The sequence below is a fragment of the Brachypodium distachyon genome, chromosome 4 (assembly GCF_000005505.3).
Source record: "Brachypodium distachyon strain Bd21 chromosome 4, Brachypodium_distachyon_v3.0, whole genome shotgun sequence".
NCBI classification, from domain to species: Eukaryota; Viridiplantae; Streptophyta; class Magnoliopsida; order Poales; family Poaceae; genus Brachypodium; species Brachypodium distachyon.
The window spans coordinates 35042564-35058140 of NC_016134.3; the positions used below are offsets into that span (position 1 = coordinate 35042564).

The following is a 15577-nucleotide window of genomic DNA, read 5'->3' on the forward strand; positions in this document are numbered from 1 at the left end:
TGGGGGCAACGGGGCTATAACCCCAGTCGCCCCAGGCCTGATTCCGCCCCTTATAGCCGCCGCCGACGCTGGCTGGTCCTAGGAAAGGGTTTCAGGCGAATATGCATGGAGGAAGACTGTGCAACGGCCAACCTGCAGGGGGCGGATGAATGATTCAGAAGGGAAAGAAGATGGGGCTTGAGCAACGAAGCACGTAAAAATGGCGTGAAAGACAAAAGACCCATAAAACAAAACGCCGGTAGCAGCCCAAATGTCCATTTATAACGCGCAGTAGCTACTCTCTCCGTCCCATGTTAAGTGATTCAAATTTGCGCAAATATGAATGTATCTTTATCTAAAAAGCGTCTAGATACATGTAATAAAAAATCACTTAATATGGGACGGAAGGAATAGAACATTCATGAGTTACGTACTACTAACCCAGACAGAATGGAGGATACGAAAAACAATTTGTGGACTCCCTCAGCAAATCCCGTGAGCAGTTTCTATATAAAAAAGGGAAATCCCGTGATAGGGACAGGCCTAGGATTTTGACATTGGATATTCAAAATTGTTCTAAAAATTCACCGGTCAAAATTGCTCCGAAAATTCATTGGTGAAAATTTTGCCTTTCTAATCGAGTGATCCTTGAGTGCCGAAGTGCGGAGCATCAGCCAACCAGCCTAGCCGGCCAACGCCCAAAAGCGGGGACGTCGAGGAGGCAGAGGGGAAATCGCTAGGTTGCTAAATTTGAGACATGTTTGTTTTGGGATGTAAAAGGAGGCGAGGAGGCACGAGATGCATGCATCGATCGAGACCGTATGAGATTATGAGTATCCAGTAGACAATTAAATTTTCAGCGATCTAAAATCATACTTAGACCATTGGGCCAGTTAGAGGAAAGGAGCAGATAGAGGAAAGGAGCAGATAGACGGCCGTTGCATTTTAGGCTTCAATGCTTGAATACTTTGATTTTTATCCCAAAATACTTTCTACATGCATACATATAGAGTACATAGTACATATTTTCAAAAAAAATTGTAAAATTCAAGGGTATTCAAGTGAGCTGGGCCCGCCCATGTCCCGTGAGGCGTGAGCAGACCTTGCTCTCAAAAAACAATGTGGAGACCTGTGAAGCCTGGGCGGAAAAAAACTAAATAACTAATCTTCACAAATTTAATGCATGCAGCGGTCTATATTAACTATTGCTCCAGTAAATCCCTTCCAAATTTACTTTCTGAGGCCACCTAATTAACCTGAGAATAAAACTGACTAACAAACTAATCTTCCACCTCATGATCTCCTCTTATTGTCCATTCACTATCCTTTGTTCTTTAATTTCTTTGATCTCTCATATCAACACTTAAAAAAAATCCTTAAGTATATACGAGAAAGAAAAAAGAATTCCCTGCGCCCGCAAGCCAACTCCATCATATCACCGCATCTATCTACACTTGGCTGATATCCCCCGCAGTGCCGTCCCAGAGCGGCACCCCTCCACCGACGACGGCGAGATCGCTCTCTGTCGACGAGAGGCGATGCAGCCTGGCGAAGACGGCGACCATGGGCGCTGTGTTGTACGTGCAAGCCTCGGTCTGCATGTAGTTTCCCCGGTCGTCCCTGAACTCGTCCCGGCTATTGGGCCCCCCGACGATGGCTCCAGCGAGCACGTTGGGGTTGGGCCGGCCCCGGCCGAACCAGTCGTCGAACCCCTGCATGCAGCCGATGAAGCGGTTGTTCTCCTTGTGGGACACGATGGAGGCCCCCCTGTGGTGCACGCGGACCGGGAACCGCGGGCCGTAGCCCACCATGTAGCTCAGCCCAAGCGGGTTCCGGCCCAGGATGTAGTCGGCCTGCGACCGCGCCAGCGCCACCAGCTCGGACGGCGCCGCCCCCGGCGAGTCGCCGTCGTCGTCGGGGCAGGGGAGACGCTCGCCAGCGCCGGCGAGGTAGTGGGAGTAGACCGTGAGGAGGAAAGCGGCGCTGGAGGCGTACTGGAGGTTGTTCCACTGGCGGACGTAGAGCATCCCGCCCGGGCTGCGGTCCACGTTGCTCCCGTTGTTACGGCCCAGGCACGCGCACAGGTAGTGCTCCGCCTTCGCCTTGTACTGCTCCAGCACCACCCGGTGCTGCTCGCCCTGCGGATCGCCGTCCAGCAGCAACTGAAGAAAGAAAAGAAAAGGGTGCAGCAAAATTAGTTAAGCAATTTATTCGAAGAAATACTTGCAAATCCATGATAATCAATTAAGCATATATATATCAGCTATTATATGATTGAGGAACTAGTGGTAATGGTAATCTAAGAATGTTGTACCCCCGTATTGAATGTCGATGAAATTATGCAACAGTTTGACTGGAATAAAGCATCGCCAAACTGGGATCCAGCTCGACCGGTCGACGTTAACAATCGAATCCGACTTTAACTCGGCGCAGTGTGGCTGTCGGTGGCTGTGATGACTGATGAGAGAGCTATAGACTAGACGGATCCACATGGTGGACACTGGACACTGGAGTCGCTTTCCTGTGTATCCTCTGCTGCGACTGAACGTACAGTTGTTTTACTCTCGCTCACCCATCAGGGGACCCCAAGGTGGCGATGCTCGCCGTGTGGTTTACGGGAGCATTGGCCACGTCGCCCTCAGAAATTTAATCTTTTGAGATGAATGAATGACTGAATGAAACTATGATAGCCGCCCGCCGATTTCCGCTCCAGCAGGCAGCACGTGATGGTGATCGGGTGCTTCGAAGAAGAAACAAAGGATTCGCCTGATTTGCCCTTCACGAAATCGGTAAACAAAAATATCGCAGTTCTCTTTTTCAGACTAGCAGGCAAGCAAAATTGGGCCCAATGAATAGTAATTTTTCCTGACTTACCAAACAACACATGGCCGCCAAGGTTGCGGAGACCATCAGCCAGTGATGACAAATTCCTGCTTTGATAACATCGAATTGATCGCATTGTCGACACCTTAATTTTGTTCTTCCTAGATGTGAGAGCTAGCCTAATTAAGCTAACCTGTCACACTGTTCTCCGATATACTGCTAGCTGGAGAGTAGCTTCTATTTGATCTGTTGCGGACAACAGCAAAAGGTTAAAGGTAAGATCCAAGAAGTAACTAAATGCAAACGTCACCACCTGTTTACCACAGGAAAAGGTGACAGCTTCGTAGCTGTATGGCATGAAGTAGTCAATTAATTCTGAACCATTGTTTTTCTTACTACTATAGATCAGTGATGGATAGGAGTTGACACGGTACTCCTAGACGACAGCATACTATCAGAAAGAAAGCTAACCTAACTACCACTCTGAATCTCTGATTGCGATATATATAAAGTGATATAAAAAAGCAGAGACTTTGTGTCAAGTTTGGAGGCCAAATAAATGTGAAATTTTCTCTAGTTTTTACATGACCTCCATCTATTTGCTATTTCGGACCAAAAAATCGCGATGCAAACTTTCCACAACCGAAATAAATTTTGCGACGCGTAGCTCATCTGGGAAAAGGAAGGGTAAGGTAAGATGGCTACGGCACCGTGAAGACCAAGCTAGCTGATGCCTGGTCGATCAGACAGCAACGCGTCTGGACCTACCCCTGTTACGTGTGCTCTATTGCGACAGTGAACTCGAGATCAAGCCAGGTCGACATTGAACTCGAGATCAAGACATGCCATTCCAAGCATTGCGGTTCTTCCACCCCGGGGCCCCACAGTGACAGACAGTTCACGTATCTCAGTGCCTCACCAAGTGTCCAAAGCACAGTCTGGTCCAAACTCCAAAGTGACGAAGTGTAGTGCGTGTGTTTGTTCTGTGGAGACGGAGTCGCATATATACGGGGCGATCACCGAAACTTGTGACACATGCATGCGATGGGACACCGTCGACGGAGTCTCCTTTTCCTTGGAGCCTAGTATACGCAGTGTGTTAATTCATTCAACTGTCCTCCGCACACACAAGAAAAGTGCTTTCTTATCTCTGTAACGCATGGAGGGTTCTACGAAGACAAGCACCAGCGTAGATCCAAAATCTTGCCAGGTTCCCTCCAGAATACATGGAGCATTACCAGTCGTCCGTGTTTTTCTTCTCGGCCGTCGGATTAGCAGTACCCGGTCGGCCGCACAAGCAAACAAACTTTGCCTCCCAAATTTCCTGCGTTTCGGCCCCGTCGCACCAGAGAAAGAAAAATATCTCTTCTTCTCCGGGCGCCGCTCGCATCAGCAAACTTGTACTCGAATCGAGCGGATAGCTGCTAGCTTAGAGGCTATTATAGCCTATAGCGATCGTGTACATCTTGATGTCAGCCAATTATGGACGCATCGAGCAATCGGTCGAGCACCATGTGCCCTGCCATCGACCGCTTTACAGCACCGAGATTCTGACGTGTCCGTCCACGGCTGTCGTGCTTGCCTAGCCCACTCCCAAGGAATTTCGCGGTGCGGTGTGGGCACTTGGGCTGTTGGGCAGGCAGACGCAGTGGATGCCTAGCTAGCCGGCCAGCCTCTGATCGACTTATCGCCTTGTCTACGCACTCGTAATTCATAATTGAGATCGAACCCTTCATGCATAATTCCTTCATATCTCTCTCTCTCTCTCCCCTACTGTCCTATACCCACATGGTGTGTGACATGAGCCAGGGACAGGGTGAGGACTGATGAAGAGATCAGAGACTCCGATAAAGAGATTTTTACTAATCCCAGACAAAGGGATTTTTCTCTCTAAAGAAACACTCCATCTAACAAGACTTGATCAAGTCTGCCTTTACTAGTTCAGCCTAGAGATGTTGCCAGTTCAAACCATATCGGGGAGAGTTGTTGTGCGATCGCTGGCTTTTTCCCCCGTTAAGCGTCAGCACAGATCAAATCGTCAGGAAAGGAAACTAAATAGTCCTAAAAGCAAGGCAAGCTAGCTAGCCTGATGTCGACCGGAAAAGCAAGCCTGCGGCGCTTAATTAGCAAAAACCTGCAGCTTTCAGCTCTGCCGATCGAGATGCTCTGCCATGTGAGGGCAGAACACTAACTCACATCTCCGGCCATCATCATTGCAGGAACGGAACTACTGACACCAGCTAGGGGATCACTCCAAGCTAACAAGTGGACTTAGTTGATGATGAACAGCGACCCCTTTTTGGATTTTGGATCCATCTGCAAATCGCAGTCTTGCTCTTATAGCGGTTCCATGCCATATTGCCGCCCAAGGATGACAGATTGCCAGGTAGGTCTATGTAGAGTGTACGGGTTTAATTTTGCATCTCATCGCGCCTGATTGCTGGCCAAGGCAGTAGTATGATCGTATTTGGGCGGTACTGCAGAGGTGTGGATCCTACATGGCTTCTTTCCGGGAACAGAAAAGTATAGGGCATGTGGAGACGTTAATTCGAACCCCCTTTCTTAAGCAACAACACAAATCTCCCGCGGGAATTAAGACGCCCATGTGTCCGTATCTAACAATGTCTTTTGTCGTGGTAAAAGTGAAACTAAAGGGCAACAACTTAAGCTACATGGTTCGACGCCCATGTCGAAACCATGTACTCGCAAATTGGCAGAATGGGGGGTAATTTTGTGTACAGCAGGGGAGAGCGGTCATGTACTAGGGGGACTACTAGTACGGTCGCCCTTTGTAGCACGGCTCATCGAGCGACCAGCACCAACTTAATTTAATTGTCAGTGACAAAGTGCTAGAGGGATTCAAGATTCGAATGAGATTTTTTTTATCGGGTCAAATGAGAATTTTCTAGTAGTACGTACTACTTTTGAAAGCAGAATTCGCTAGCAGTATATGTTTTATGTGTACCAAAAGTAACAGCTGCTAGTAAAAAGCGGGTTACTCCAGGGTGATTCGAGTTTTTGCTGACGTACCTTGGCCGCGAGGACCTGGAGGCCGGCGTACTTGACGTCCCAGCTGAACTCGGTCATGGCCCATCCGACGCCGCCGAAGGATTCGGCCTTGTCGACGGCGTAGCGCAGGTACTCCTCCTTCCCCGTGGCCCGGTGCAGCCAGAATGCCGCCCACAGCAGCTCGTCCCGGTAGCCGCTGACCGACGCGTAGTAGCTCCGCACCTCCTCGATGCTGCTGTCGTAGCTGCCCCTGTACTTGTCCCCGAACTCGAACAGCTGCACGCTCCAAGGCAGCAACGTACGTAACAGTCAGATATAGTACTCCGTAACATATACAGGTTAACTACGCGCCATATGACAGCGTGTAATGGTGATGAGTTGCCACGCACGACGGTGTAGCACCTGCTGCGCGTGGTGGAGGAGGAGGTGGGAGTAATGCGGGTTGGAGCTGCGGAAGACGATGGAGGCGGCGGCGAGGGCGGCGGCCGTCTCGCCGACGAGGTCTGAGCCGGGGTTGTCCTTGTCCACGCGGTAGGCCTGGCGCGACGTCGTCATGTCCTCCGGCCGCTGCCAGCAGTAGTGGTCCGTATCGCCGTCCCCCACCTGCCGGAACCCACCAGGCCAGCGCGCGTTAGACATCCGCCATCATTCGCAGCAGTAAATCAATGACAATAAAAATCAATGGCGGGTGTCTCGGGCATTCGCCTAATTTCCTTGTGTCGTCTCGTAACGTACGGTAAAAAGAGAAAAAAGAAAGAAAGTGCGTGACGTGTGCATACGCGCGTAACTATACCTCGGCCCAGTAGACGAAAGGCTCGGTGTGCGCCTTGACGAAGTAGTCGGTGCCCCACTTGATGGCCTCGAGCGCGTGCCCCCACTCGCCGGCGGCGGCGATGTCGGCGCCGAACTCGGCTGCGCCCCAGGCGAGCATGGTGACGGTGAAGGCCATGGGCAGGCCGAACTTGACGTGGTCGCCGGCGTCGTAGTAGCCGCCCACGAGGTCCACGCCTTGCTGCAGCCCGTCGGTGATCCCCGAGTGCCCGCGCCACCGCACCCGCTGCCCGTACGGCAGCCGCCCCGACCGCTGCGCCTCGAAGTAGAGCAGGCTCTTCGACAGCGCCTCCCCGTAGTCCGGCGCAGCCGCATCGGCATCGCTGCCGCCGAGGGACGACACTACCAACACGGCCACCAGCGCGACAGCGGCGCTCCTCATGGCGCGCGCCGGCGGCGTTCGGCCTCGCGCTTGCCGCTTACCGACGCCCGCGATCAGGGGCGGCAGGCCCCTTGGTTAGTCAAGTGGCGCACGTATTTGCTTCCTTGTTTCTTTCCTTCCTTCCTTTCCCTCCTCGCTCTTTATCTTTGGCGTCTGACTCCCTGATCCGGGGGCTGATTTGCGAGCGAGTGTCTAAGTCTTTCCTTTTTTCTGCGGGCAGTGTCAAGTCTTTCCAGGTGCGCGAGATAGGACCGGCGGGGGGGGGCCGCGCACGTACGTACACACGCAGACGCAGCGCGAGGGTCGCTCGCCTCCCACGACACGCCCGCGCGCGGTCGCGTGTGGCTGGACTCGCTGGTTTACGTGTCCAGGGCGCGCAGTCGCGGCCAAATGTGTGTGTGTGTGACGAGACGCTTTTCGCCGTTGCCCCGCGTGGATCTCGCTCTCAGAGCGGCGCTGTGCACGGCCGGGTTTCGGTGGAGGGAATGGATCCGGAGGCGCGGTTTGGGCGGCCTGGATTCGCAGTTCTGTGGTTGGCCGGACGGACCTGACCGCCGCTAGTTCCTGGCTTCTGCTATAAGCCTGACAGTGGGTGAGCGACATTAAAGGCTAGGACGGAGGATTATGCTTGGATTGGGATTTTGACCGGCCGTGGAGGGGGCAGGCAGGCATCGAATGAAACATGGCGTGCTTCCGAGCCCACGCTCGATCCAGTCCGGTCCGGTCCGCGCTAGGGAGCGGCCACGCGTACCCAACGCTCACCCTGCTTCATTCAATGCCGCAGCCGAGGATAAAAAAGGGTTTTGTACGACAGTAGTGCATGAGCATGACAGACAAGACAGACAGGCCTGGTCTGGACCGGGCGGCGCGCCCGCATACGTACACGCGTTGTTGTATGGAACAGATCGGATGAGCTGTGTTCTCGACGTGCGCGCGTACGACCTGGTGATCGCTCACCATGTACGTACTCCACTTGCAGATACGTAGATCGGTATCAACATTTTCGGTAGACAGAGGACGTAAATACGCGCAGCAATAGTAGCAGTATTGCGCATTGGCTGGCACAGTGCGACCGATGGAACAAGGTGCTTCTCTCGAAAGCGGACGGGCCAGGTGCGGACGAATACGTTGCGTATGGAACAGAAGCCGCTGTTAATGATGACATGCGCCAGCTATGGCCTTTGGCGCGTCCCCGTCGGTGTCCGTTATATCCGGGAGTGGTACGTCGAACTGGCGAGAAACTTAGGCAAAACCAAATTAAGGTCATCTTCGCGGCGTGGACGCGTCAGTGGTGGATGGAGACGGCGTCTTTTGCGAACTGGGGTGGTGGTGTTAGTAGCTAGTACGTACGTGCCCGCCGATCCACCGGGCGCCGGTGGCCATGCACGTCTTAGTCCCGATCCACTAACGTGACAGCTGATTTAGGCGCATTATTCAGGGTTGGAGCGCACGCACACGCGCTGGCTAGCCCACACGGCCATGATTTCCGGTCCGTGTCGCAACTCAGTCGACGACGGCCGGCCGGCCGGTGCATACCGCAAAAATTAAACGCGGTGCCGCCGCTGGTACGCACGTGTCTCCGGCGCGATGCTTTTCGGCGTTTTAGGTGTCGGTAATTGACGGAGCTAGGTAGTACTCTAGCTAGGTAGCCATGGATTGAGTGCGGGGCGCGGCGTTTCCGGCCGGTCTGGATGGCATTTGGCATGCACGTTCTTGACATCTCTTACGTACGTGCCGCGTCGCGTCGCGCGCTAGCTTCCCATTTTTCCCGCGAGCTTTCAGAGCTAGTGCTGCACTAAATGAGGTCGCGAGCACGCTTCGGATTACATCGTGACACGTTGCCGGGGGATTGATCATTGCCAATCGGCGCGATGGAGACAGAGCTAACATGCAGCGCAGCAAGTGAGATCATGACCACATATTCCGGGGTTGAGACTCTTTTTTAGGAACATATCCGGGGATTAGCTAGCTAGTTTCAGCGACCGGCAACGCTGCTAGGCTTCTGTTTGACAGATGTGGTCACTTCACTTTTGTCCTCTTTTGAGTACTTGATGACAATATATTAGGACGCCAGCTCCGGAGCTCCCCGGAGGCCGGGATCAACGGAAAATTCAAAGAGAAATTGCAATGTGAATGAAAAAATAACATCGAACTCCCATGTTGGGGGATGAATGTTTAGAGTTTTTTCTTGTCAGATACTACCTTATTTCATACTAGCACTGCCTCCTTCATGCATGGTACCTAGTGGTTGAGTTTTTAAACATCAGTACAAGAATTTGAGGAAAGCTATAAAGACAGATGGACGGATACTTGAGATGGACGACCAATCCATACATACATTGAGATGGACCTGTCAATATATATCTGCGTCCATATGATCCATAGCAAAAGAAGCAAAAGAAGCAAAATAAAATATGGCTCCACATACAGAACCGAAAGGGCGTAGGAGGAGAGAGATGATATTTATATTTTCATGAACTGTTTACGATCGATCGCTGAGCATCGACTCACAGCAGTAGCACGAACTATGAGAGCGATGTGGCAGTACGGCCTGGACACAACCCCCCCACCCCCACCCAAGCTAATTAAGTATTCCTGCCATCCCATATATATTAACTGACTTTCTATTATTACATGTATCCAGACGCTTTTTAGGCATCGATACGTTCATATTTGAACAAATTTGAGTCACTTAATATGGGATGGATGGACTAGCATGTTTGGTAGCGCGTATGCATCATGGTCATCAAGTGTTCTCTTCATATGCTTTTAGTTACTACGTTTCTGAATGCATGCAGTTCTAGATTTCTTCTAAGTCAAACTTCTTCAAGTTTGATCGAGTTTTTAGAAAAAAGTACTCCCTATGATTCATATTAAATTGTCGAAATATTACATGTATCCAAACGCTTTTTAGGCATAAATATATTCATATTTAGGCAAATTTGAGACAATTAATATGGATCATAGTGAGTAATAAAAGCTACAATATCAAATGATTACATTAGGTGTGCTAATCTGCAACCACTTGATGAATAACTATTCAGCAACCCATTGTTTACCGCCTCAAACCAACAATTTTCTGCCCTCCCACGTAGGCCGTGCACCGCCGCCAGCGCAAACATTGCATTTGCGAGGCATGTGTTGTGCACCGCACCGCCGCCGGTGCACCAGCACCATCGTTGGCAGTGCACTTCGAAATCAATGGTCCGCCACCGCGGCCTCGATCCGAATGGTGTGTGCAGCGTATAGGAGAGTTCCGGTTATATGTTATAAACTCTGACCAAGTTTATAAGATAATTATACCAATATATACAACTCTCAATTTATTTTATTAAATCCACCATGGCATATATTTCCATAATATACTTATTTGATATTTTGGATGTTGATATACTTTTCTATAAACTTGGTCAAATTTAAGAAAAATTGATTTATGACAAAGCTAGTACTTCTTACTTTTAAAAATAGAGAGAGTAACTACTTTTTTCTATACTTTTTTTTATCATCTGACTTACTAAAACATCTTAAACCAAATTGATCCGCCAAAACATCTTATAAAAAAAGAAAGAGAAAAGTCCGTTTTCAACCCTGTACTTGTCGACGACATCCAAGATGAACCCTGACTTCTTAATCCCTGAAATCAGGACCTTTTTAATCCCGGTCAATTATGACCTTAAAGCTGTTTGGCACGCTAGGAAAAGGATGATCCCGGTCGGGATTTCTACTTTAAACCCTCATCTTTTAGGCAAAGTCTGAATTTAACCCTAACCTCGTAATCCTTGGATTTCGAACCCTAACCTTACAAATCCTAATTAATGAAGGCATTTATTCCTAAAAAATCCGTTTGGTGGACTGGCGGTGCCAGGAGGAGCAGCGTCGCATGTGGGGCCCAAAGCGGCGGCGGTGGAGCTTTGACAAGCCAGCGATTTATTTTTGTGATTTAATTTTTTTATTTTCTCCTAATCCCTGTCAGTGTTAGTTGTGTGGCGTGACCGCCACTGATGAGGCGCCTCATCAGTAATGGGTGGCTTGCCCGCCATTGATTTGCACCTCATCACGGGCATGCAGGTTGAGGCGGGGAGACACCCACTGCTGATGTCATTTTACGCCCGTTACTAATGATCCATTATGTAGTAGTGACATAGACGCAAATCACGAGAATTTGTAAGGTTACTCATCAATACCAGAACCATGTTAGCGAAAACGATCAACCAAACACGATTTCTGGGATTAAGGGTTTTAATTAACCAGGACCAGTAAGGTCAGGGTTCGCAAAAATTAGAAGGTTAAGGTCCGATTCAAACTTTGTCTACGAAGTCAAGCTTTAATAAGAAATATGACCTGAACCGTATGCAATGCAAGCATGAAATAGCCAGGTCACTCCGAAGAAGCATTAGTGACGGATGAGAACATATATATACTCTCTCCGTTCCATATTAACTATTAAGTGACTCAAATTTGCCTAAATATAAATGTATTTATGCCTAAAAAGTGTCTATATACATGTAATAGAAAGTTAATATGGGACGGAGCGAGTATAAATTAGATCGACCCTGAACTCGATTCCATTGTCTCGGCCTGCATGTCAAGGTACAGTACTTCGGCGGTTGAGGAAACGTACTGGTCGACGTCGGATTCATCGGATCGCCATCATTGATCGCACATCGTCTGCACCGAGAACAAGCTTTAATTTTATTGAGTTCCACTGTTCAGAAACACTGGTGCACGTTGACGATACGGCCGGCGGTTCCACGCATGCATATACAGTCTATCAAAGAGTAGCCATGAGGCTAGCTACCACGACACATGTCCGTCCGGCGCCAGATGGAACCGCGCCGCGTGTGCCACCTACTGGTGCCGATAGCTCCATCATCCATTGTGTACATGCATGCGACGAAGACACGACATGCACTGCCCGCTCGCATGAAGGATTGTGCACTCCAATGCGTTGCATGTCCCTTGCAAATTAACGGCGAGCAACTGCTTCCTACTGTCTACCTAGACGACACAGGGAGAGCTAGCCAGAGGAAATGAAGCACATGTGGATCGGTGAGCAGTACAGCAGTAGGCGCCACCGCCGTCGTTATCCGATCGTTAATTGCCGACACACGGCGGCCGCCTTTGCAGAGGAGCATGTGTGGCCGGCCGACGACACGTGGGCTTGACAGGGCCCGCAGAATTTTGACGAAGGTCTCCCACAAATGGGCCAAGCTACCAACCAATCCTACCGCGGGTTGTGTGTGTTGGTCCAACAGTTAAGGGCCCATATCCCCATAGCCTATACACGTGCTGACGTCACGTATGCATCGACCGCCACGTGCAGTTTATACTCCACAGAGTTCGCGGGTCGTGTTGGATTACACCACTTGGACAAAAAACAACAACAAACGAGATGACACATCAAATCGGCTCCCGATTTAGCGGCATCGCGCGTGTCGACGGCCGGTGCCGGTGCCGGTCATCACCGGCGTCATGATTAGGAGAAAGTTGGCGCCGTTCATATCGTACGACCTCTCCATGCATCCGTGGAAATTGGATTATCAACTGTACTGTACGTGCAGAAAGCAACGATCGATCAGTAATAATGGCGAACTCGCATGCTAGCTAAAGGTGACACGACGTGTTCTACCAATAAGCTGAGAGTTAGGTGACACGTCATTTTCTTTCAGAGCCTAGGATCATGCGTTAGGGCGTCACTGTCCCTAACGTAGTCGTCATGACCGCACCGACATAAGCTTAGGGGCATCTAGCGGTTTCCTAATTTATTCATTCTGAAAGCAAAGGTTCCCCGACTAGTTACACTTGTTTTAGCAAAAAAATAAAGTTTGTACGATATATAGCAAAAACTTGTGCTCACGCAAAGCAGAGCATATCGGTATTTTGAGAGGCTTTTAAAATAAATGGTACTCCCTACGATGATAATCAGTTTTGAGGATTTACTACAAATTTGTACTAAATCCGTAATGTATCGGAGGAAGCATAAATTGTTTTTTGCAAAAAAACATCCCAAACAACTTAATTTGTAGCCAAACTGATATCAATTCGTCCCATCATGGGCCGTGGGCCGTGGCCCAGTACACTCTATGTTAAATCGTAGTAATTCCGTGGCCCAGTACACTCTATGTTAAACTCTAATAGTTGAGTCAGGACATTCTTTCGCCCATCTATCATCTGCTCCGTATGACACACCTCCATATGCATGAGTGTAACTTTTATTACTCCTACAAAGATTATGATAAAACCTACTCCCTCCATTTCACAAAGAATGGCGTGCGCTCATTTTAAAATTTTGTTTTGACCAACAATTAGACTAATGATTTGAAGCTTATGTGTTACAAAAATTATATCATTGGTTTCATATTTCAAAAACCTTTCCAACGATATAAAATTTGTAACATATAATCTACATACAATTGGTCTAATCGTTGGTCAAAGTTCGACCTCGAGAAGCGTGGTCGCCATTCTTTGTGAAATGGAGAGAGTAAATCATAAGGAGCTGACGTTCTTTATTTTGTTCACTCGCGCGCATGGTTTTCATTGGTCGAGTAGTTTCTAGCGCGGAGTTGATTTTGTTCGTGTGCGTTGTCATTTCGCACGAACGGTGCCTGCAGACCACGTGCGATGCTAATTAGCCATGCTTGCATGCGTGCATTTTGTATTTATCAGTGATGAGATTTTGTCTTGGATGCATGGGTGCATTTATGCATTTTGTACTAACTAATTTGAGACTTAAAATATTTTATAGCTCGAACCGCTTGTACAATTCACAATCCGTTTTCATCGTTGGCTTCGTATCAACGAGTACTTCAAAACTAGATCCACTCGAATATCTTTCGACGAATTTTTTATTTTCCATGTTACCAAGCGATAATGCAAAAATTACCATCATACTCTGAAAGAACTTACCACCGTTAGTGTGAGATCGAGATAGGCAATCAGAGGGGGGTGAATGATTGCGCGGAAGCAAAGTAAAACTTTTTTCAAAAGTTCAAACCCTATATTGTCTTTATGTCCGTGATAGTAAAACTGCCGTAACTTTTGATTGGATGAACAAAAAAATACCCATGAGTATGAAAAAGAAATTTATTGAAATTATCTAACAAACGAAATAAGAATCAGCTCAATCGGGCGAACCAATCAAAAGATATGATGAAAACAGTAACAGCTGACAGAAAGTTACGAGGATTAACCTAAAACCAATTTCGAGGAATAACAAGAAAAATGAAGTAATCGCGATCTTTCTTTGATCTCGTGATAAATCTGCAGCAAAGTATTATGAACTTGTGATGAACCTACACCAACGTGTTAGAGAGATCTAGCACGAAAATTCCACGAAGATCCAAGAAGAACAGAGCTGGCACCGCCAACGAATCTCTTTATTGCAACGATGTCGATCGATTACAAAAGATGCAACCATGCATCCAAGAACTCTCCAAGGATTGATCTAGATCCAAAGCTCTGAGTTCCCTCACGTCCTTGCTTAAACCTTAGCCTAGATGCCCTCTATTTATAAGTGAAAATTCGAGTTCGAATCCAACACCAACTGCTATGTCCCGGCCAGTATTCTGCCCGTGGGACCCGCATACGACGTCGGATTGAGATGACTCCAAAAGCAAACTTGTTTGTCTCAACGACGCGCACAACTTTGATGTGGACCACTTTTCCATCAGACGTCATCTTGATGACACTACTGTTTAATCTTTAAACAGCTCTCATCCAGCCACGGCTGGACCTACATGTCTTCACGTCGATGCCAGTCCATGCCATCAACTCTTCTTGTGATCTCGACCATCACATATCGAATATCTTCAATACCGTACATCTCCGGTATAAGCAACGTACGACAAACCGACTTGACTCAGGGAAAGTTCCAACAGAAGATACATGTCATCACATAAGTATCCATATTATCCAAAGTATCCACATCAATGTTTCATCTAAAACACTTGCCAATGTTACACATCACCTATGATTTCACAATCTCCCCTTGATGAAAACATTAGCAACATCTCCTTGACACTAGACATTGAACATTGATTGGCATACACATTCACTTAACTCTCAGATTTTCAAAGTTTTGAAAAGAAAATGAAAAACATCAAAATGTTGGAGAAACACCAATAAAGGTAAATTATGGTATGTATATGTGTTGAAATCTCTCCCCCTTTGACAATGAATTTCATCAAAACTACACAAAAATATGTCCCACTTTAAAAAATGTTTCTTTAAACTAGAAGGGATTTTTTTGCTTATTTTTAATGAGCATTATGAAACATCATGAACATGATAATTATGCATCCAAGTCATGTAAAAAGTAGTTGTATTCGACATGTATATAAGTATGATGTAATCTACACATGACTAAAAATCAAGTATTTTTACGATTTATTGCAAGACATGGTCTCCCCCTGTCAACTACATCAATACTTGAATACAAAATAACTTGCAGCACATTACATTAAACATAGCACTTTATAAAAGTATAATATTTATTTTCATTGAATTTATATGCCAAGTCAATTCAACCTTGTCAAGCCTATATTTAAAACACCA

General features: G+C 47.9%; 1 protein-coding gene across 1 annotated transcript; it reads right to left on the reverse strand.

Moving 5' to 3' along the window:
• Nucleotides 1–1141: 1141 nt before the first annotated feature.
• Nucleotides 1142–7275, reverse strand: LOC100824946 (endoglucanase 22). Its single transcript, XM_003578029.4, has 4 exons — nt 6605–7275; nt 6214–6414; nt 5833–6087; nt 1142–2141 (listed from the first exon to the last, which is right to left on the reverse strand). Exons 1-4 carry the CDS (start codon nt 7022–7024, stop codon nt 1428–1430), a joined length of 1590 nt encoding a protein of 529 aa, XP_003578077.2. The 5' UTR covers nt 7025–7275; the 3' UTR covers nt 1142–1427.
• Between the last annotated feature and the right edge of the window lie 8302 nt (nt 7276–15577).

Excerpts from the sequence above, each read along its gene's own strand:
- LOC100824946 (XM_003578029.4), bottom strand. The coding sequence starts at position 7,024 with ATGAGGAGCGCCGCTGTCGCGCTGGTGGCCGTGTTGGTAGTGTCGTCC. Across the intron at positions 6,088-6,213 it reads TCCTCCACCACGCGCAGCAG|CTGTTCGAGTTCGGGGACAA; the intron begins GTGCTACACCGT and ends TGGAGCGTGCAG. Across the intron at positions 2,142-5,832 it reads TCCAGGTCCTCGCGGCCAAG|TTGCTGCTGGACGGCGATCC; the intron begins GTACGTCAGCAA and ends TTCTTTCTTCAG.